Source organism: Astatotilapia calliptera, chromosome 16, assembly GCF_964374335.1.
Source record: "Astatotilapia calliptera chromosome 16, fAstCal68.1, whole genome shotgun sequence".
In the NCBI taxonomy this organism is placed as follows: domain Eukaryota; kingdom Metazoa; phylum Chordata; class Actinopteri; order Cichliformes; family Cichlidae; genus Astatotilapia; species Astatotilapia calliptera.
In genome coordinates this window covers 18,233,516-18,257,494 of record NC_137437.1, presented here as the reverse complement: position 1 = coordinate 18,257,494, position 23,979 = coordinate 18,233,516, and the positions used below count along the sequence as shown (strand labels likewise).

General features: G+C 41.8%; 1 protein-coding gene across 2 annotated transcripts in view; it reads left to right on the top strand.

Moving 5' to 3' along the window:
* igsf3 (immunoglobulin superfamily, member 3) overlaps positions 1-23,979 on the top strand; it is a 78,140-nt gene that overhangs the window by 27,162 nt on the left and 26,999 nt on the right. For both annotated transcript variants that reach the window (XM_026144082.2, XM_026144081.2), the window contains 2 exons: positions 19,520-19,939; positions 22,922-23,308. In XM_026144082.2, the coding sequence (XP_025999867.2) occupies positions 19,520-19,939; positions 22,922-23,308 (807 nt within the window). The remainder of the gene's footprint in view (positions 1-19,519; positions 19,940-22,921; positions 23,309-23,979) is intronic.

Here is a 23,979-nt window from a genome sequence, read left to right as displayed (position 1 = left end):
CAGCTATTGCTGTTACAAAGCTGAAAACCATCATTGCCTACAGACACATTTTGAGACATTCACTGCCTTGCAGATTTTGACTGTAACACTTACAAAAATATTAACGATGTCAGTGGTGCTCTGCATTTAGCTCATTGCCCTACACCACTGAGTTTGGCAGATGAGAAAGGATTTCGTGTGTCAACAAATTAGAAAACTATAAAATGCATGTTTGTATGCACACAAATGCATGTGCACGTGGATGCACATGCATTTGTGTGTATTAATGTTTATGTAATGGGCTCAAGATACTCCACCGTTCCTCTGGTTGATTTGATTAGCTTAGCTAAGCGCTAACCCTCAGGGGCCTGCTGCCTCCTCTGCGAGATTAACGGAGCACAGCCACCGTTTGAATATGAATTCATCATAAATATGGATGTGAATGAATTTGCTAATGAGTGGTTGTATTCACGTTGTTAAAATGTGTTGGTAAAGAGTGGAACTTCTAGTGTAATATCCTCGAGCAGTCACACGGTTCTGAGTGCGTTACAGGATGCTTCTGCTCCATTGTTTAAAGTTGGCGGTTGGTTGGAAGCCTCATTTAAAAAAAAAAAAAAAAAAAAAAAAAAAAAAGGGGGGAGGGACTTTCTCACTTCAGTAACCCCTTTTAATATGGATGCACACCACCATCCAAATGTATTTACACATTATTTTATGTACAAGAGCATACACAAATACTGGCATTTACGGCCTGCCATGTGGCAGGGCATGACACTTGCACAACTGTAAAAGACATAACGTGTCCTGTGTGTGCAATGGCAGAATAGTTGCATTGTTGAGTTACTCTTTACTCCACCCATATAAATTTTTCGTGCTCTGCCAACTAATCTTTGGCAACGATCTTACCATTTGTGCAGCACAACTGGCTGTAGTAGCAAGCACAGAAGCTACACTTCACGGGACTGGGCCTCCATGCTGATGGCTCATACATAGCATCAAGCATGTGGAAGAAAGACCACGCAGGATAAGAAGCTGTAGATTATGTTAAGTATCAACTTAATCAAAAGGCTCTAACAATGTTATCTGCACAGAGCAAGTTGACAGGGATGTTGCACTACTTTAAGTTTTCATGGGTAACCTTGTTGTTTATAGTTCTGTATACTCTTAGCTGTCCTTATTGACAGGCATATGCAAAGGACGGTTAAAGGAGATGGAGACTAAATGGATACCGGTTTAAAGATTAGCATCACACCCACCTCATTAGCATACTAATCACGGCCTCGTTATTTGCAATGGGAAACAGAGATTTAGTTAAAATGTCTGATGTAGTGGATTTGAGTGTAGGATGAATGCCACGGGCTATTTTTTTAAGTGCTGGTGTAGAAGTGAAAAAATAAAAGTAGAGAAGCCCGGGAGGCTTAACTCAATTTAGTGAAGCAGCACCGAGGCAAGCAAGCTCATTGCCTTCAAATTCCAACTCGGGGACAAAACACTATCTTAAATCTGCTGTACAGATTCTAACAATGTGTACACACACACACACACACACACACACACACACACACACACACACACACACACACACACACACACACACACACACACACACACACACACACACACACACACACACACACTTGCAAGTATCTAAAAGCTTTTGTAAGTACGGACTGACGCTTCACACATGAGCAGACAGGGGCAGTCGGTTTCTTCCTCTCAGTTGACCTCAGAGCAGACGACAAACATATGCTGCCACCTGTGCCCCGGTGCCTGGGTGGCCACCTTGGGATGTGTGCGGAAAGAAGTGGGTGTGAGCGTGTGGGTGTGTTGCATGTGGGTGAGAGAGAGTGAGAGGAGCAGGGCTGGCACATGCCTAATTTCCCTCAGTGCTGGCAGCTCATACAGACAGTTGCTCCCTCATCTGCTGCCCTGCTGGATGGGTGCCTAGTGATTGAGCACTGCCCACCTCCCTTTGTCACCCATCTCCTTCAGTGATACCATTTCTGAAATGGTAACAGAGCACGTGTACAGTTGCTAAGACTTTTCACCACTAATAGACCCTGACTCTGTCTCTAGCTTGATTCAATGTGGTGATACAGGAGCCACGAAGGAGGAGCCAAGCAAAGGCTCTAGATGACTATTCCTGGACTTGTATGCCAGTATATGCTTTTTAAGCGAGAGGGAGTATGGAACTGGCCAAAAAACAAGGCTTTGTAGTCTGATTAAAAAGCACTGATATCTCTTGCAAGGCTTATACATGCACATACACACACTAGAAAACAGAAATGGTCAGATGGCTGGGGCTATAACTGGTTCTATCCTCAGGGAAGTCTTTAATTGGTCACAGTGCTTTACCATCTGGGGCTGGAGTGACGATGAAGGAAAATGGTGGGAGCTCCTGTAAGGCAGGAGTAGAAAATGCAGCTAGTGCAGGACAGGGATGGAGCCTATTAGTTTTAATACTTCCACCTCCAGTAATATTGCAATCATAATATGCTTGATGAAAGCCGCTTGTAGTATGCAAGAGGAAAAGGTGCGTGAATAATTGCGCATGTTGTATTCCTTTGCCCGGGTGCACTCATGTGTGCCTGTAGGTAGACAGAGTATTGCGTGGCAGCATCTGTGTTTGTGTGTAGAAGTGCGCTTAACTCTGGGATGTTATTGGCCGTCAGAGCAAAAGCCTGCACATGTGCTAACAACCTTCAGGACAGTAGCAACGGATAAAAACTAACAAACCCTCACTGGGGTGGTGTCTGTTTATATTTCTCGTTTTCTGGGTGCAGAGTGTTTGCTGTAATTCATGTTATTTGAATACATGGCCAGATGGAAGATATTAAAGGAAGCGTATGACAGATGGAAAGACATATAAAGTTGGTCTTTAGCTGATGAAGAAGAGAAACATGGAGAAAGCAGGGGGGGGGAAGAGGAGGTTGATACCGAATCGGGAAGGGTGGGGTAGAAGGAATATTTCATGTGTTTAGGCATGATGAGTAAATCTTTGATGCTCTAAAGGATTTCAGTCAACGATAGCTTTGCACACAGCTCTTCTCAAACGCTCTTAGGAAGATTTGTCTTTCATACTCCCACCTCTCTTCAGACTACCCCTCCTCTCACGCTTTGCCTTTTAATCTCTTGCTTACTCTCCATCTTCCATACTCACTCACTCACTCAGGCTCATTTCCTGGCTGGTCCTCAGTAAGAGGTAGTGTCATATTTTGTGCGTATGTATGCGCTCGTGTGCCCGTGCGTGTTCCTGTGCATCTTAGTTAGTCTTAAATCCCCCTCTTCTGCCTTTGTGTAAACACCGTTTCATATTTGAAACACCGTGGATCCCTTTCTTATCGCAAAATTCAGCCTTTTAACTCTACGTCACCGTTCTTCCGCCACAATAACAAAGCCCACTCTTTCACTCACTGCCCGTCTTTCTTTTCTTCTCCCACTTTCTTCTTTTGTTATTCCACTCCCTCTATACCCGTGCTGTACAGCTCAAGAAAGTGAACAAATTCACATAAAGCTCATAAAAGCAAACTAGCGAGATACACCGGTGAATTTATACCAGACAAAACTGAAGAAAGAAATTAAATAAATGAGCAGAGAAAGACAATGAACACAGATGATTCCACACAGGAGCCCACATGGTACAATTAAGCAGTTAACATTAATTCATGCTCTGCGGCACGTATAATAATCCCGAGCATGCCTTCTTGGTTCTGAGGAAAAGATCTAAGTGTCTTTGAAAGAGGGTTCACTGTTGGGTTGGGGTGCTTGGATTTTTTTAAGGCCACAGTTTCAGTTCATTAAAAAGATCAAATTGAAGACATTTTTAAAAAAAAAATCTTTTTACCCCAGGCATAATCACTTGATCATTGCTGGATTGTAAGTTTAACTCCATAATTCTGATTATTATTTATATTGTTATTCATACTTTATATTGTGGTTATATTTCCAGCTCAGTTGAAAATCTTTGAGAAATCTTTTAAATACCGCAGCTTTCACCAGACTACCAGTGCTGTGTTCCTTTCTTAGACAGCGTAAAACATGGATGCAGCTTCCAGCCAGTCAAAAAACCCCCCAAAAAAACAGTCTGTAAGTGTCTTAAACCTGCAGTCTATCTGAAAGCCTTCGGGTGGAAATAGCTGTGGCTGCAAAAAGACTTCCGATGTCTATGGGAAAACAGCTTCCTGACTTGACCTCTGTAAACAATTTCCTGCTGAGTTTATTGGCCTGTTTTCTGATTCTGATTCTGTTTACTCATTCTTAGGTTATAGCAATGAAAATTGATAACAGATTTTTTTATTCTGGGCATACTGCCTTAAAAAGGTGCCTTATCTGTTATAATATTCATGCGCATATTGGCCAACAATTTAATTGATAAAAACCTACGAGCAAGCAGTTTTACAGCGAAACCCGCTCCTCCACCTCACATCTGGTTTTTCTGTGTACTGCACTGACAGAGGTTTCAGAGTGGGACTTCAGAAACCAGTGGATGATGTTTTTCTTCTACTGTCTGTGGTTCCTGTTACTTTAGAAATTGGAGCTGGGAGGGATGCTGTTTTAGTAGTCGTAGTAGTAAACTGGAGTCTTCCAGCCCTCACAGGCACTAAACTTTTCTGCAGCACATTCACAAATAGAACCTTCTTATTTCTGCCCTTATTTAGACACACACCACAGCAGTGGTATTACACATTACGAGTTCGGCAGTTTTATTGGACAACTGTTTACATTCACTGCTGCCGTCTTCAACTGCAGTGTGAATTTGGACTTTAAGATCAAGATAAAACTTCTGATTTACCACACACGCCTTCACATTGATAACTAGTATGAGCATCATTCGCACAAAGCTAATTAGTGTATCACTGCTATTTCTCAAATGCTATTTCTCAACTTTTATGTACACACATGCTGTTTAACCAACAATATTGCAAGAGGCTCATAGTTAAAAAGTGATCTATTTTAACAAAAGCAGATAACATTTGTTCCATTTTAGCCATAGCTGTTGCATAACCCTCCTCCTGATTTGTCTCTGTTAACATTCATACACTGAATTGCTGCTCTTAACTTTTTCAAGGTGTGTATGTCCTGACACCTCTATTAGTCATGTAATGGAAGCTCAACTCGAGGAGCAATGTGGAGGCAGCAGGTGGGGCAGAGGTGTAGGTAGAGGGTTATTACAAGAAGGGAAGACTACAACTCACAAGCGACCGTGGACGTTTGTACTGCAAATTCTATCAGAACCCCTGTGGTTGTTGCACAGATGGCAGGAGATTCATGCTTTTGGAAAGCAACTCATGGTATGAAGTACTCGATTTTGATATTATTTTTTTCTAAATTTTAATGTTGATAAGCATCATGTCCGTTAGCGCTGTGCATGATTCAGTGACCCATCACCGCTAAGTCACAGCTCTGGAGGAAATGTTTGGGCACACAGAGGGAAATACCTCAGTCACTTATCCCCATCTATGTGTGTCAGAGAGCAGCTGTTCCCTCAGGCTTGACGTTCGGTGTGTTTAGGTGAGTTTGTAAGAGAGAGAGAAAGTGGAGAGTGAGAGAGAGTGTGAGAGACCGCCCATCTTTGATGTGCCTGTCCCTTCCACCTTTAGGTATAATGAGCTGAAAGGAAAAAGGCAGGGGATTCGCTCTGTTTCTCCATGTCTGATTTCTTTTTGCACCGTGTCATATGGAGAGGATGCCACTCATTAACTAGTTTAGAATACACAAGAATTTAAAAAAAGAATTGATAATTATGTGATGTAAAAAAAAAAAAAGAATAGATTAAAGTGGGATCGAGATGCCTTCCTGTTTTGAAAAAAAAAAGATGAGCTGGAGGAGAAAGTCAACTAAAAAAAGAAGGAAAATAAGTGATAATTAGGTGCTGACAAGCAACTTGTCTAACAAAGGAAACTCACCAGATCGTGTGGTGGAGAGGGCATAAGGGAGTAAGGGTTTATAGTGAAGGTGTTGGTGTGTGGCTAGAATGAAACTTGAGTGAGGAGAAAAATGGGACAGAGCCCAGACATGCATGGCGGAGAGAGAGACAAAGGAATGCTTGAGAGACCCCTTTATTAAACGAAGAGGCCTTTTTCCTTTCGGTCACCGTGACCTTTGTGTTACAGCGTATGGCACACATTGACGCTCAAACACCCACCCAGAGTGATGTTCCAATAGCGGTAGAGCACCGACTCCTCACTGAAAATCTCATAACAGCATCTGTAAGATCTCTCATATCCTCTTACCCCTCTCAGCTCACCCCCCTGATTTCTATTTCATCTCTCTTCACATTTTTAGAAGATTGGATTTGGTGTGATATAATAGCGCAGTGCGGAGGCCTCTTTGATCGGTCAAGATAGTGTGAGATATTCCACTCATAGTCGATAATTTGCTTTTCAAATCAGGCACTAATTTGTTGTCTGCTTTAATAATTTTTCTAAATGAGTTTTTTTACACTACAGGGCTGCAATTTGTCAGCTGTGATAATAAACAATGGTTAATGTATTCATTACAATATATGAATTATATTATTTCTGCACACTCAGCTCAGAACATGCAATGCGTTCATCTGCAGAGGATATAATGATAGTTAACAGAAGTTTGATACATTTCTTTTTAAACAGCACTTTGATGATTCAGAAATTCTGTGCGTGCTTACAATATGAGCCCAGAGATGATGTTGATACACTTACCTGTATGTGGTTGTAAACACTATGAAAAACATCATGTTTTCTGTTTTATTGAAATTATACTTTATATATTATATTGTATTGGGAAACATATATATATACACATACACATACACACACACACACACACACACACACACACACACACACACACACACACACACGCGTTCATTTTATTAAAAAAAACATTTACATGTCTCTGACTTTAGGTTTATCAACTATTTGATTTACAAATGTGGTGTTCAGACTTCCTGAGAACAGGAAAGCTGCACACAGGCAGTAGGACAGTACGCTCTCCACTGAGGAGCTGTAGAAGGCCAGCAGCAACTTCCTCAGGATGTGTGGCTACCGCTGGGCCTTCTTTACCAGGGCGTTAGTGAGATCACTGGAGATGTGGGTGCCCAGGAACCTGAAGGTGAAGACAGATTCCACTTGTTCTCCATATATAAAGAGAGAAGAGTAGACCCGTCTGTGTCTCCTAAAGTCCGTTATGAGTTCTTTTGTTTTAAGGATGTTCCGCTTCAGGTTATTTTCTGAGCCTGATGAGCCCAACCACGGTGGTGTCATTGGCGTGCTTGATGATGACGTTCGTTGGGTGGGTTGGTGTACAGTCATATGTGTACAGGGTGTAAAGTAGAGGGCTGAGAAGGCAACCCTGCTGGGATCCGGTGCTGTGTGACGGCGGGGGCCAAGTCGGACTGATTGAGGCTACGTCCACACTAATGCGTTTTTGTTTGAGAACGCATCACTTTCTCTCCGCTTTGGCCTCCCGTCCACACTGAGAAGGCGTTTTCCTCAAGGAAAAACGAACGCAGCGTATTGAAAACGCTCTCGAAAACGCATATTTCGAAACTGAGCTGTCCTGTCGCAGTGTGGACGCTCAAAAACGCAGACTTTCTAAAACGATGACGCATTTTAGTCATGTGATGCAGTCATGTGACCAATTAAACATAGATAGCGGAGTGCATTATACAGCAGTTGTTTTGATTGCTCTCAATTTTGACAGCCCTAAAAAAAGATTAATATCAGTCTATACATGCTCCAGATAGCTTTTCTTCAAATTCTTTAATTCTCACTCGCTTTTGTGCATGCGCAGGAATGGAACGTAAGCGTTTTCGGTTGTTTCAATGTGAACGCACAACTCTGTGAAAACGACTAAAAACGCTAGTGTGGACGCGTTTTCAAATCTATCCGGGCTAGTGTGGACGTAGCCTGAGGCCAGTTGGTTAGGAAGTCTGATCCAGGAGCAGCTAAATATGGGGGGGTCTGAATGTGGTCCAGTTTGGTGGTGATAATGTCTGGGATTATAGTGTTGAACACTGTACATCCTCATGTAGGTCTTCCTGCATCATCAGGCTGTGCTTTAATGACCTGGGTGCTTGGAGGAGTTTGTTTCCTAAGGGGGATGTAGTCAAGGATGAGGAGCAAAGAGAGACGGTCAGATTGTCCTAGATGGGGGAGGGTTGTTACTGTGTAGGCCTGCTTGATGTTGCTCTACACATGGTCCAGTGTCCTGTCTCCCTGGTAGGACACTTAACAGATTTCAAACCTACCTTATTAAAGTCCCCAGCAACAATATGGACACCCTCTAGGTGCTCTCTCTGCTGTTTACTGATAATGTCATGATCCTGGGCCATGTTGGCCCAGCATTCTTAGTTTTCGTGTGTTTTGGGTTTTGTTCTTTATTTATGCCTTGGTTTCTAGGTTGTTATGTTAAGGTTAGGGATGGGTATTGTTTAGGTTTTATCCGATACCAGTACCAAACTGGTACTTTTGAAACGGTGCCGGTGCTTAAACTGTGCTCAAACTGGTGCTCAAACCGGTGCTTAAAGAATGGAGAACAAAAAATTGGTCCAAAAACCTCTCATGTTCAGCTGTTTTTGTTTTTTTTGTAAAAAAGATAACAATGTTAGCCTTTTCTGCAGCTATAGGGGATTTATGGCATCACTCTTGGCTGGAAGCAGCACTTAATCAATGGAAAAAACAAACTTTGTCCAAAAACCTCTCATGTTTAGCTGTTTTCCACTTTTTCTTTGGTCATTTTAGCTTTTTTGGCCAGGATGAAGGGAGTACCTGCCATCAAACAAGAAGAAAGCCGCATGTAACTACAACTGTGTTTGCTAGTTCACCTTACATGCATTAATGTAATAACGCAGTTAGCCTACTCAACGTAAATTACACATGAACAACATTAAGCTACTCGCCCAGAGAAGAACAGCTGTTGCTGCCATCATCATCCGTCATCATTTCTGCTACACTGGCAGGGCTAGGGGCCAGGACTCGCCTCCTCGGGTTTTTTGCGGATGTTGCTAACTCCAGGTCAGATAACAGGCACCACACCCGCAGTAGATATGCACGATGTGAGGTCTCGCAGCAAGCTATCAAATACGACGCATTTCTCGGCTTTTAACAAAATGCTATATGTCGCCAGGTGTTTCATCAGATTTGAGGACTTACCTCCTTTGCACTGCCGGTATCCCGGTACCCATCCCTAGTTAAGATGTTTCTTATTTGATTACCCCCTGTGTACCCCTGTGTGTATTTGTGAGCCCTCGTTTCCCCATGTTTTCCCCAGCCCGTTATGTCCGTGCTCTCTCTCCTCCTGTCTGAACCTCTGTGTACTTCCTGTTTTACTTTGACAGTCTCTCGTCAGTATGCGTCATGTTGTGTTCACTCCTGCCCTGTCTCATTATGATTATCTGTGTCAGCTGTCTCCCCGTGTGCTCCCACTTCCCTCGTTAACCCTCTGTGTATTTATGTCCGGATCTCCCTCAGTTCTGTGTCGCGTTCTCCTTCATTCATGGCTGTGTGTTTCTCTGTGTATTACGTTATAGTTTCCCAGTTTAGTTTGTATGGTTTTGCTCTCCAGCAATAAAGCTGTGAATTTTGAGTTCATTCCTGCCTCCGTGACTTTGTGATTGGGTCCTCATCCAGCCTGCACACAGCCGCAATCATGACAGATAATAAGTTGCATTAGGGTGACGTAAACAGTCAGTACTGCACGTTTCTGTTTCCTTAAACCGAAACTCCCAAAATTTAGTTGAGAAGCCTGTGTGAGCTGCAGATGAGCCTGTCAGTCACAGCTGTCACAGGACACAAATCTTTAAATCTTATTAAGGTAGAAATGATTTCCAAAATCACCAGCAGAACACTTAATAGATGACCCAAATTACTTTTTTCTTTTTTTAAAAAACAATTATTGATTTAGCAGAAAAGTATCACTTTTTTTAATAGGAGACAATTGGGGAAAAGATCAAGCAGCTAGTCATTGCGCTTCCATCTTCAAGACAGGGTAGTAACAGCTTGAGCACATCCCTAATCCCTAATTCTAACCCTTACATATGGAATCCAGTCTCATTAATCCGTATGCCTGAATTTATGTTGATGCTGATGATGCAAAGGAGTTCTGAAAGACTTTAAAACAGATATTTTTAGAATGACTTTTTTATAAAGGAATTTTGTTGGGTTAGGAAAGTTTGCAAAGCCCTTGTTCGTTCAGTTTTTCCCTTAAATTTGCCAACACACCTTTTGCTACTGGATGGTTTTCTAAGCTGTTGCCACCACATGACCTGAAAACCAAAAACAAACCATGCTAGTAACAGAACAGGAAATATATTTCCAGAAAACTATTACATTAATATTTTACATGGAACAAAAACTAGTAAAACAATGTTCTTTAAAAAATTCATGGAACAAAAAAGTATAGCACAGAAACATAATAGTTTCCTTGGACAAGATGTTGTAGGCCTGTGTTGTATAACATATGAATATGCAAAAACAAAACAGAATGGGTGGAAGGAGCTTGCTCCATATCTAAGATTCAATTAGGTACAGCTCTCATCTGATCAGAAGCTTATGTTGTATTATGGATGTGCCCCCTGCTGTGGACCCAGATCCCAAAATGACAGGCTTTGACTCCTGTCTTCTTCTTCTTTCTTTTTTCCACATGCTCCCCCTCCTCTTGGATAAAAAGGGCTCTTGTGTGTCTCTTTTTCCCTTCCAGTCCTGATCCGTTCTCTGCCCTTGCTTCCTTGTTTTGTTCTGTATCGTGTCCTTACTATCAGTGCAGGCTCTTGGGGACTATATGTAGGCCTGAGTTCACCAGAGTTTGCTAGTTGTGCAGTGTTTCATGAACTTCCTTGATTATTTTTTCTAGACTCCCGAGAGAGTGCACTCGATGTGTTTTTGTTTGTTTGTTTGTTTGTTTGTTTGTTTTAAATTTTGTTTTGTTTTTGGTGCACTTGAATGGTGCATTGATACTACTTAAATATAGGCTACAAACACAATAATTTATTTATCATGTTTTTTGTTTGCTTATTTTTTTACTTCTTGCTGTGAAATAACAAAGCATTGATGCTGATCCATGTGGTTGGCTGTATCAAGCAAAAGAGCATTGTCCCTTTGTTTGTCTTTGCTTTTTTGCTCGATTTTCTTCTTTGTCTTCATCTTGCTGTCTTTCTTTTTCCTCCCACTTTACTCTCTTATCTACTCTCTCCCATTTTCTTAGTTGAACCTCTTCATCCCTCATTCTGACTCATCGACAGCTCCACAGAAAATAACAAAGGAGTGGAGGATGTGAATGGGCAGGATGTTGGGTAATAGGAATACGAAAGACAGGTGTAGGCACAGCTTCTGTATTTAAATCTCTTTTTCCAACTTCCTGACCCGGTATGCCTGCAACACAAGCAGGCATACTGGGTCAGCAAGTGACGTCTGTTCAGCAAGGAGGTTGGACTTGCATGAAGTGGAGCGGCGGCTCGCCCACTTGCTTTGTTTTCCTCTCAGCAGTACTCTTAGTTTCAGAGAGTAATTAACAATAATTACCCTACTGGCTTTGCCAAATGGCCATTTGCTTTGCAGCAACACATGCACGCACACACATCCACTCACACACTCACTCTCTCTCTTAAAGCTTTTACCCACTGATAAGTGGTAACCATTTCAGCTGTGTCTAAATATCTCTAGTGCTACGTCTTGCAGTACACTTGTGATTGACATACAATATAGTGCCAAAGGTATGTATGATCACACTTTGTTTGCTTTTGGGGTTTGTTTGTTTCATTTATTTATTTATTTATTTATTTATATATTTTGGTGTGTGTTTATATAATTAGTTTCAGCTTAGCTGTAGTCATGCTAGGGAAAATGATGATTTGTGTCCACAGCACAACCAAAATGATTGCGACTGTGTGCAATCACCTTAGAATCTCCCTACTTTTGAAAAGGTTAATTCAAAGGTGACGAGCAGATATCAGACCACGTGTAGTCAGTTGCCGTCTTCAAACCGTCTTTGGGGCAATAAGATGGCAACAGAAGAGCAATAAGACGGAGTCGGTCTACAACCAGTTTTCAAATGAATGGGGTCAAGTTGGTAATTGCATGCAATCTGTTTGTGATAATGTACTGTGATGAATTGCAAATCTGTTGCTAGTTACATCAGATTTATAGTGGAGTCTGTGGGAACTCACACCGGCGGACTGCACAAAATCCACACATAGGGCACAACTCCGAGATTGGGCCAGTTTTGCACTAACAAAAGAATAAACTGTTGGCTTGGCAGCATGCTGCAGCTACTGCGATAGGCTGATAAAAAGGAACAGCCACACTCTTGAGTTAGAAGGTCAACCCTAATCTCACCATCATTTAAAGCAGGAACGTGTGGTCCATGATGCTGTAAAACATGTTTTGTTTGTTTACAAAATAAACAAAAAAATAATGTGCTGTGCTGCAGGAAAGCATAAAAAAATCAAACTGTTTTCTTAGAAATCTACTTTAGTGTTATACTTATTAATTCTTTAAACTGACAACACATTGTGTGTTGCATTTAGATATTATTTCAAATTAAACACAGATGGTAAAGGCAAAATTGGTCAAATATCAGTAAGATAGGAGATTTGATTCCGGCATGTTGAAATATTTGTATTGCTGCATTTGACTCAGTGTCTGAAAAGGAAAGTGTGATGCTGGGAACATTGTGCCGAGACTAATCTAATCGCACTAACACAATCCAGCTAATAAATGCATTTTGACAGACACATGTTATGTAAAAGCGCCTATCGAAGGAAGTAAAAGACAGACAGCGCGCGAGAGAGAGTGAGATGTTTTCACTGTGTGCTGATCTCTGTGTAGAAATATGACTAAGAGCCTAAAACACTGGAACTCGCTTGACTATCTTTAAAGAAGAAAACAGGATGTATTCTTGTTTCTGTCTTGCATTGGGATTCTCTTCCTTTCTCTCGTCAATGCTCTGTGGAGTTCAGCTCAGTTCTGATATGTTTCAATAAAACACCAATATTCCTGTGGAGCAGAACGTGCAGTTCAGCTCTAAATGCTCAGAGGTGAGCACTGAGTAAAGAATGACGGGGCACAACTCACAGCTTTGAGCTATCCAACTGTGCCAGTTACGCACTCTTTCTGATAATATCTCCCCCTCTCATTCCAAGTAAATACACACTTTTAGCAGCAACTATCACACACGCATTGGCCGCAAAATAAGACATGCTGTTTGGTGTTACATTTAGTTCAATTTACAGTAAATTTTCCTGCCACAAACCTTAATAACTGACATTTGGGTGTTTCGTTATTGGATTGAGCAGACCAGTTGCGCTCATTGGCACAGACTGACTCGACTGATTGCAACATGTTGGCAGTGTGTCTGCATTCATAAATTAGATGGCAATTATCTGTTTTAGGCTGATTGTAGTCAGTCAGTCGGACTGAGACAGGTTGCCGCGCAGCGGGTGACCTGGGCAATAACCTTGTAACCAAAACCCTCAACCTCTGGGTGACCAGCTGGTCTTCTCAACTATTTGCAATCTGTAATGACAACAGTGAGTCAGGCCTTATTACTAGCCAGTAATTCAATCCTGAACGGAAACTGTTCATTAGAACCACAGTTTGATCTTCCAGCTACACTTAAGGCATTGGGATTAGGAGCACAACACTGATGATGATGATGTGGGTGGGACAAGTACTACCGCTTCACTTTCCCACCCAGATTTTATCATGCAAACATGTTTCTGTAACGTTTATGACTCTGTACAATGCCTCAAAGAAAAGCTGAAGATGTCGCACACTGGCACCCATGATTTAAAAATGATATCTTTGTGCGTGTTTGCAGGAGTTATTTTATTTGCTGAATAGAAAGCAGGCCTGCTTTTGTGAGGACTGAAGATTTTTCTGTATCTTCCAGCATGGAGTGCTGAATGGTTGGATCTTTGCAATCCACAACAACTCTAATATATAGGGAAAAAGAACAACAACAACAAATGCACAACACTGCTGTTTGATTTGCCGTTGGTGCTTTCTTTCGGTGAGATATCTTTTCTGGTCCTGTTACTTCCAAACCCATCCTAAAATGTAAAGATCAGGCTTAATAAATTATCATCTATTTTTCCATGTGTCATCTTTGTGAAATCCTTTTCCCCATGGTGGTGTGTCCCCATGTCACCCCCCACTTCTATCTCTATGTGACTGGACTTAAAAGGCTAGCTTGGGGGATGACAACCGTCACTCACATCAGAGAGCTGAAAGAGTAGGAAAAGATCTGGAATGGAGGGAGATGAAAGTAAAAATTGCAGATGAGGTAAAGCAGGAAGAGCGTAGTTTTAAAGATTTATCGAGGATTGACAGCTTCGCTGCCAGTCAAAAAAAGAAAAAGGATAAGAAATGCAAACCATCCACACATGAAAACCTTCATCTCAAAATGTAAGATTACCTGATTCACTGGTGAAAAATGCATTTTTTGGAAATCCAGTCTCCGTCAATGTTTTGCAGAGGGTGGGGGGTATCTGAAATCCTTCACAAACCACTGAAATGTTTATTCATCCTATGATAATAAAGGCTGATTTGCAGGGAACACATGCAGAGTGTTTTGCAGCTGAGAAATGACTGAATGTGATTTTTGATGTTTTGATGTTAATAATGAATTGAAATGAGTCACTCTCATCAATGTCAGCCTTGTATCTCTGGTAGTTTTACCGGGGTTAAAAGAGAAATTCTTAAAGTTTATGAATATCTGAAAAGATATTTTCTTATTTATAATATTTATAAACATTTAAATTTCAAATTTTAGTATGTGAGTGTTACATGTGTTTGTATTAATCCTATTTGAAACACAGCAGCTCATGAGTCACATTTCTATATCAAGCCACTCCTGAACTAGAGATAACATCAGAAGCATCTTATCCAGGCTAAGGAGAAATAGAACTGGACTGTTGCTCAGTGGTCAAAGTCCTCTTAGATGAAAGTAAATTTAGCATTTCTTTTACAAATCTAGGTCCCAAAGTCTGGTGAAAGCAGGGAGAGGCACAGTATACCGTCTGTTTGAAGTTCAGTGTGAAGTCTCTCCACAATCTGTAATGATTTGAGGTCACCTGCAGATGTTGGTCCAAAGTCGATGCACCATCTACCTGGAAATTTTAGAGCACATCATACTTCCATCTCCTGACAAACTTCATGGAGATGGCAATTTCCTTTTTCCAGCAGGACCTAGCACTTCCCCACAGTGCCAGAACTGCTACCAAATCTTTTGCTGACCATGTTATTACTTTTACTATTACTGTGCTTGATTGGGGTAGCCCACTTGCCTGACCCCATGTGAATCTATGGAGCGCTGCCAACACCTAAAACTGCAGAAGAGTTGAAGGCTGCAAAGCAGCCTGGGAAACCTCAACGGTGCCACTCTCCTTTGATGCCAAAATTGGTGGATGTGGTTCAGGAGGTAGAGCAGGTTCCACTAATCGGTAGGTTAGTAGGCTGGCTGCTCCAGTCTGCATGCTAAAGTATCCTTGGGCGAGATGCTGAACCCCGAGTTGCTCCCAATACATTGGGTTTGAATGTGTGTGTCAATGTTAGATAGAAAGCTAGAAAACACTTAGACACAGAAAAAGTGCTTGCATGAATGTTGTGTAAAGTACATTGAGTTTAAAAGTGCTATATAAGAACCAGTCCATTTACCAAGCAATTTATGGTAGAAAATCCCCGATCAAGTACTGGAGTATATAAATGATAGGGGTGGACAACATAATCAAAATTATACCACAGCAGTTCAGGGAAACTTGTAATAGTGATATTTGTAGAGATACAGGGGGAAAAAGCTTGTTTTATTGGTGATTGCAGTTTACCGGCATAGGCTTGTGTAAGTGCAAAGAAAATTATGTGCATTTTACTGCCATTGACAACACACTGCCTATTTCGAAGTGTGAAACTATTGCCACAAGGTGCCGGTAGCAGGTCGCTGTACAATATTGTCACATAATAAATTTGAAATTAAAAAGTGTTTTCTAACGTGGCTTTTTGTGCAATGCAACCACATCTGCAATTTCCATCCATCCATAACTATCGAGTGCTCCAGAAATACTCGTCATTTGTTTAATTTCAGGGTCGCACATCACCTGCTGCTAGTATCTTTTGCTTGGGTGCCTTCATAGCCTAGTTGTATTCGGCAGTGTATTTTTGCTTTCAGTTTGCTGTTTCCACATTCAGGAACAGTTTTCCTGTTTGTATGAAAGTTTGTTCAAAGTTTTGTGCTTTGCTGGAGGTTGTTGAAGTTCATTCTCAGACATGGCTGGATTTTTGTTGGTGCTGTGCACGCAAGGGAACATTGATATTGTTGATATCATGAAGAAAACGCGTTCTTTTTTTTTTCTTTATCACACAAAACATCATGCTGGTATTATCATGGACAATGTGACATGGTAATTTTTGTTATTATTAAGTCTTTTCTTTCTTTTTTAAGGAAACATTTGAATAATTTCTGGTGATATAGTAGTGTGTATTTGTATGTATATGTATATTAATGTGTATTTTATTTCATTTTTTAAGAAATACTGTTATTTATCCCAAAAGCTGAGACTGTACTATTTTATTGTTGGCAAAACATTTTAAAAAATCAATAAAATAAAGACAATATCACAAAACTAAACTAGACACCCTTAAATGAACTGCAGTGCCTGTGTTCATTGTGATGAAAATACTTTGCCTGGTCCAAAAGTGTGGGTATTGATGTTATAACAGCTCAGACAACAACTGAGGCCTTTAACTTCTGAAGTGAAAAGAAGTCAATATTTTCTTCAATAAAACGAGTTATTTGCCCAAGCGCTGGGCTTCGGCTACCACAAATTCTGCTTCTGAGCTGTGTGATCTTCAAGAAAAAAACACAGAATGTCCTTAGATTCATTTCTAAAGGCTCTTGTAATGTTTGCAGTTAAGGACCGAACAGGTAAAATAAGTCCTCAGAAGTATGTGTGCATGCACGTTTTTCTATTTATTTTTTTTGTTTTGTTTTTTGCATGTATGCCAGAGAATGCCATCTCACGCTGTTCCTAATCCTTTGCAGATTGAGGTCAGTGGTACTATTGGATGATCCCGGTGTACAACTTCAGCCCGACTGCTGGAAAGGCTGAGATTGGCTGGTGTTATCTGATTTGTTCTGTCCTCCCGACATATCTGGTGTAGGGCTCCGATTGGCTCAGATGCCTTGAGATGAGGTCAAAAATATTAAATATGCCCACAATAAACGGGCCATCCGACAGGAGGAAGCAGCTAACTGCTTTCACCGTCCATTAGTGTGTCTACAGAAAGAATGCAAGTCGATTTCAGGATTGTGTTGGTGGGTGCGGTTGTTATAGTAACTAATGACTGTTCTCACAGGCCCTCAGCACCATGTGGGAGAGTTGCTATGGCAATGCCAGGTTGTAGCGTAGGTGTGTTGTGTGTGAGGTTGCTGTTCACTCATTGTTGACAGGAGTGTCAGAGTGAGAGGACTTTGCTACAACCAGTGTTTGAAGTGCAGAACTTTTGTGTATTGAAAACACCACAGAGCAAAGAAGAGATATTATATATTATTAATATTATTAGATATTATTAATATTACAGGAGTAACTTGCACTGGATTATGAAACTGATGTCCAAATTAACTAACCAACTCCAAAATGTATAATCAGCTACTAATTTATATTTTAATTTCATCTTTGAGAATCCATCATTCAAACAACACAAATTTTAGAAGAGTCCCATAAGATCACACCAGAGTGATTCTGCGGAAGTTCATAACTGATAATATTTAACAATTATTTCCCAGCAGTTACCATCATTACCACTAATTGCTCTGTTTCTGAAACTGTTACAAATAAAGTATTTGAATATAAACACTAATCCAGGCTCAGTAAGATTCCCATGTCAGTTATTGTATTATTGCAAGAAACAAACAAATACATCAGCAGGATAGCTTTATTCCTGCCCAAGGCTCCCATTTGCATCCCTTGCTGCTAGGTGGTTTTTCGAGCACTCAATATGACCTCTAGTGAACTTCCAAATTACCTTGAATCAGACCTTGTCTGTGTTTTTGTAAGACACAAAAATGCAGAAACTGTTTATTCTCGTCTGGACATTTTATACATCTTTACTTAATCCATTTTCAGGAGGCAGTGTCTTATCAGATTGTGGCCCACCTGATTACTTTCCGTATTTTTGTGCCATTACTATCTCATTGTTTTCTTTTTCTTTGAGTGCTTTGTTAAACTCTGGATAACCATATATTGAGTCTCTCTCAAAATCCTCTTTGGTTCTATGCACTTTTGTCCCTCTGATATCTCTTTCTTTTTTAAAAGCAAATGACAGACATCACCACAGTGGCCTCTACTTGCATACATTCAAAATAATGCAAGAGTAAAGCTTTTCTTTCCCACGCATCTACACTTAGACGCAGCAAGTTACTGCGCAGAGGCAGACTCAAACATGCTGAATTGTAATCTTCACAGTGACATTCCCTTAGGAGCGTGAATAGCCAAACACAATGCACTTCAATTTTCTGGCTTTTAAGAAGTGGTCACAGTCCCTGCATGGCAAAGCGCAGAATCCTCTGTGTGAATTATTTACCCAATTAAATTTTGTCCAGTAACCTTTATTTCTAGCATGATCCGCCCCCACCCCCTATGACTGACCTTATTGCCTTTTGGTGTTTTTGCTCGTCTGTAATGGATTTAGTTTTGGAAGCTCAGATCTAATGCTGTCTCTATTTCAGTCTTCCTGACACACATACATAAAGTTTTGCTCTGGTACCTATCTAAAAATACCTCTTTAGCTATTTCAGGTTCCCTTTTAAAGGCTATACATGTTTATTTCTGTCGGTGTGTAGAGTCACTCCATCTTCCTTTCTGAAATTATCACATTTTGATGTATCTTCTGCTTCCTTGCACCCCCCCTCTCTCTGATTTCTTCTGTTCTCAACCATCTGGCTTGGATCCCATCCTTTTTATTCTCAGTTGTATTGTAGATAGAAGGGGTTGGGCTGAATTTGTTACAGTAAATTTCGGTCTTGCTGTTTTGTATATTTACTATGCGTGATCCAAATGTTCCAAAAGTTTAGTGAGACACTGTAAGATGACATTTTATTATGTTTTCTGTAGCCAGCCATATGGGATATAATCGGTCTGAAAGAAGTGCCAGAGGGGTCTCTGGAGGATTCTGTCTGTGTGAGATGGAGAAAATACCATCACCACACAGTAACATGTGAAAGTCATATATGGAAGAGGAAATGGAGGGCAGTCACCTCAGGGAAAAAAGCAAGGCTGCATTTACACCTTTTCTCACAGTGCATAAAATTAATAGCTAACAGTGGAATGGACTTTATCACATGTATAATAGCTGAAAACCCCCCAAAATGCTTTTTTGGGTGTATTTGGTTTTCCTTTTTAATCAGCTTTCTATTCTTTAAGGTCTTTTTTTTTTTCACAGAGGTAAAGGGTTCATATATTATTTAAGGAAGCAGATGATGCTAGTCTAAAACTGAGTAATTACAGAATAATTACAATTATACACGCTAAGTAATAATTGCCCCTGTTCTTCTATTTGTTTTTCAGTTATTGCTGACTCTTTGACAGTAACAGCTCCGGCCCAGACTTTGTCCAAAGTGGAAGGCGACACGCTACAGCTTACCTGCGAGGTGTCTCGGACCACAGTGCAGCACACTCACTTGTCAGTAGGCTGGTACTTAAGGTCCCCAGAGGACCCAACCGCCCCGCCTCAGGAGTTAGTCACATTGTCAAGAGACTTCGTTTTGCGCTCTGGGGGGCCGTATCGGCAGAGAATGGCAGCGGGGGACCTCAGGCTGGATAAAACTGGCGCTACAGCCTACAGGCTGACCATTCACAAGCTGCAGCCAGTCGACCAGGGGCTGCTCTACTGCCAGGCTGCTGAGTGGATTCAGGACCCAGATGGAAGCTGGTTTGCTATGACCCGCAAGCAGAGCGACAAGACTCAGCTCCGTATTCAGCCCACTGGTGAGTGAATTGTAAATGGACTGCTTTAAAAAAAAAAAAATTACCTTTGCATACACAGTGCAACTATCATTCAGCTCTCTCACTGAACCATTTATCAGTGGATAAAGCTGCCGTCCAACAAGACCGTTATACTTCTTCTCCATTAGCTTCTACTCGGCTCAACTCTACTCTGTTTCAGTCATTTTCCATTACAAGTGAGTACCACCGCAACGTTGGTGGGCTCGACACAGGTCGTTTGGAACCCCTGCCAAGTGGATATTAAAAAAGGTACCTGTTACCAGGTACTATCATCCAATGGAACACCCTAAAACAGAGGTGAGCCTGGCAGAGTTGGTACTAGTGGAACAGAGGCTTTAGAAACACCGACATGAGGAACTGGGGTTTGAACCACTAACCTTGTGAACCCTAATTCCCTTTCTCTCTGCGCCTCAGAGATAGGCCAAAGGGATCGTATTCTGTGGGAAAGAAAAGGAGGGGTGGTGGGCAGGGTATAGATATTGGTTAGTGTCAGTCCCCTCTGTCCTCTTGAGTGGCACACACTCATGCATGTGGGCCGGGTTTCACTGATTGCTGATCAGTATCTCCGGCTAAGCTCATTAGCTTTCTAAAAAGGGCTTAACTAAACCTCCGCAGATTCCCTACTTTTGTATTTGTGTCTGTTTGATGGGCAACATTACAAGCACATCCAAGAAAAATGTAACCAGCTCCAAATAGCGTGGGTGTTTGACACAGGAGACCTATGGCTTCCACATAAGCAGCTTCCCCAGCAACATGTGGCCCATGGTTCAGAAGGCAGAATGTGTTTTTCAGCCACTTCCTGCCAACAGTTTGTCCGGTGTTGATTGGGCTAGAATGCATTGCTATGAGAGAGACAGCTTTCTTTTAATGCTTCTGCCAAATGTAAAGAAAGAGACCTATGGAAAGCGGAAAGCATTATGGGAGTTTCCATCTTAGGGAGGTACTGCGGGGGTAGCAATAACAAGGTTTGCGTGATGTGCAAGTGTGTGGAAACAAAGAATGTGTTGAGTGGGCTCATATGATAATTATTTAATAGGCAGCCAACCTCTAGACCAAAAAGATGAGAAAAAAAGGCAGCTTAATATCTCATTACATGTCCTTATAGCTTCTCACCCGACTCGAGCCCATCACATTCATTGTCCTGCGTTCCACATACATAAAGTATCCCTTTGTATGCTTCCAAGAAAGGGCCAAAGAGATGGGTGATAAACTGCTTTGACATTAGCTCAGTTACCAAGAAAGCACGCAGTGGCGAATGTCTCATGCCAGTAAATCACTTCAAAGAGGAGTCATTTTGCTTTTCTCCATTAAGCATCAGATCTGCTCTGGACCGATGCGACTTGATGGTGCCCCAGATAGTCGTGCGTGGATGAGAAGGAGAGTGAGAACTCCGATGTAAAGCAGGTTTGTCAGATGAGCTCCTGCTACTTTAGTGAGGAGACAAAGGGCACAAAGAGCTCATCTCTAAACATCCTTTGTTACTCTCTGTCTTCCCTATAATCTATAATGGATGCAGGGTTGTTGCGTGACAAAGAGAATAAAGCAGTTGCGTTGTGCGAGCTATGAATGTAACTGCTCAAACTTCAGTGTAATGCGTAAATTCATTTTGGTTTTCTTTCCACGTGCTTATTGCATGACGAAGGAGCCACTTGCACGCCTTAAGGCTGAACTGGTGTATGTGACGTTCCACCTGTCCAAGTGCATATTTGACAGAGAGCCAGGGAAATTTAGAAAGGAGAGGGAGCAGCTTCTCCATTAGACTCCTATTATAAAAGATGGAGTGGATCTCAAGACAGCCCCATCACTAGCTAATCACCCACTGCCGGCATCAGAGAGATGAGCAACAGACAGAATCTTAATGTACCTTTCACTCCCCCCCCCCCCTTTTTTTTTTCCACCATACCTATCTTTTTTGGTCTTTCCACTCATCTCCTCCCTTGTTCCCTTCTTTCACATACCCTCTTATTTTTCTGCAAACATTGCTCATCACTGCAGGTTTTTTTCCTTCCTCCTCTCCTCCTCACTTTGGCTGCTTGTGCTTAGCATTTACTTCTTTTTTTTTTTTTAATTACACCCCAACATGAATATGTGTTGGCTCTTTAAGATGATCTTCTACCAGATCTATACTGTATTAAATTAAAAAAAATAATCCCAGTAATGAATGCTTAGTTTCCTAATATGTATTTAATAATATATTTGGAATTTGTTGCCAGCAACACATGGCAGAAGGCAGATTTATACACATTTATGTTTTGTATGTGTCAACAATATTCTCTTACCTCTCATCATAATTATCTCTGCGTAACTAGCTCCATACTAGGGGCAGGCTTTGACCTTTTCCACACGATTCACTTTAAAGTCTTTGTAATTACTGCTTGGGGCTACCAACTCACTGAGATGTTTTGCAGCTGTCTCCGATACGTACAGAACTCAGGATCTGAACATTAATATAACAAACAGACACAAATGCAATTGCACATGCAGAGACAACAAGCATGATTTGGCCAGGTAGGGGGCCCTACCAGTGTTTATTCTGCTCTGTGGTTTTAGATCATGCAGGAAAGCAAAAGCGTGCCTGACTGTTTCAAACAGCTAACGAGAATTTTAATTAGAAGTGGGTTTTTTTTCCTAATTGCAGAGGTGAAAACTAGAGAGGAGAGAGCAGGCCTGTCTGTTATGCCACTATCCCACCGAGTGACCTCAACCATCTCTAATTTATATTCTTTTTCTCTGCACGAGCTGATGCCATGTTATTGCCCCATGGCTTTCCTGAATACATCAAACCCCACCTCTACCACCCACTGCTCAGTCTTCTTAACCCCTTTCTCTTGGGTAATGCATGTTCAGCTTACCAAGAAAATGAAGCAGCACTGTGCGCTTCGGTTTCGAGCAGCTTTAATTGAAATCTCCGTGCATTTATTAGCCTTTAACCTTGTTGTTTTTATTTGTTTTCCTTTCTTTCAGACCGGGATTTCAGCATCCAGGTGAGCACGGAGCGACGGTCCTTCACGGCCGGTGAGCCGCTGGAGCTTCGCTGCACCATTGAGGCGCAGAATGTCCCCGAGCGTTTCTTCTCGGTGTCGTGGGTCTTCAGCAGCTCACCGGTGGCCGTGGTGGGCCCCAGTGCCGTGCCTAATCTGGGCCCCGATTATGTCGCCCGGGAGGCCGCCGGTCAAATGACTGTGCGCAAAGAGAGTGTCAACGTGCACCTGCTCAAGCTGCAGCACTTGCGCCCTGAAGATGCCGGCAAGTATATCTGCCGCGTAACAGAGCGGGAGAAGACGCCCACGGGTGACTTCATCGACCGCAGCAAGAGATCCCGCAATGTCCAGATCACAGTCCAGGCACTGAGTGAGTAATAATCTGTTCACTGAAGCCAGTTGTGTGGCCGTCCTGTCCTTAGTTGTCAAGTTCACTAAGAATGATGACATTTTGATAATGGCTGTTTTATCTTCACTTAGTCCACATGTAATATCGTGCTGTGATCCTCTGCTGCGTTTCTCTGCCACCCCACCCCCGTGTCCTGTCCTTCTAAGGGTGGCTATAACGGATAGCTGCAGAGGTTCTATTGTTAGCTGTGAGTAAGAGGGAATGGGATAATGCTACTCTTATTCCTGATTTATTTTCTGTTTGAGTGGATTGCTAAGGATTGGTAATGCAGCATTATGGTCCTTCCCATTTCCTTGGCTTAGTGGGGGAGATGGGGAGGGTGGGTAACACTATAGTAGGATAATGGAGAGCAGAAGAGTCCTGAGTGAAGGAGGCTGAGCTAACAGCCATGAAATGAAAGTGTGGAGAAAGAAAAGAAGCAGAGAATGGCATCTAGCTCTCCAGGGCCCTCTAAGTGGCTCCCTAGGCTAAATTAATGTGTTCTGCTGGGGCAAACCTCCTCAGCTGGGTTAAGCAGGGCTAGCCAATGGGGTGATGTCAGCCTTGCAGCTGATTGATACAAATATACAGTTAAACCTTTAAAACCTTGTTCCCAAATCACTTCTGGTGTTTTTTCTTCTACACACTCATAG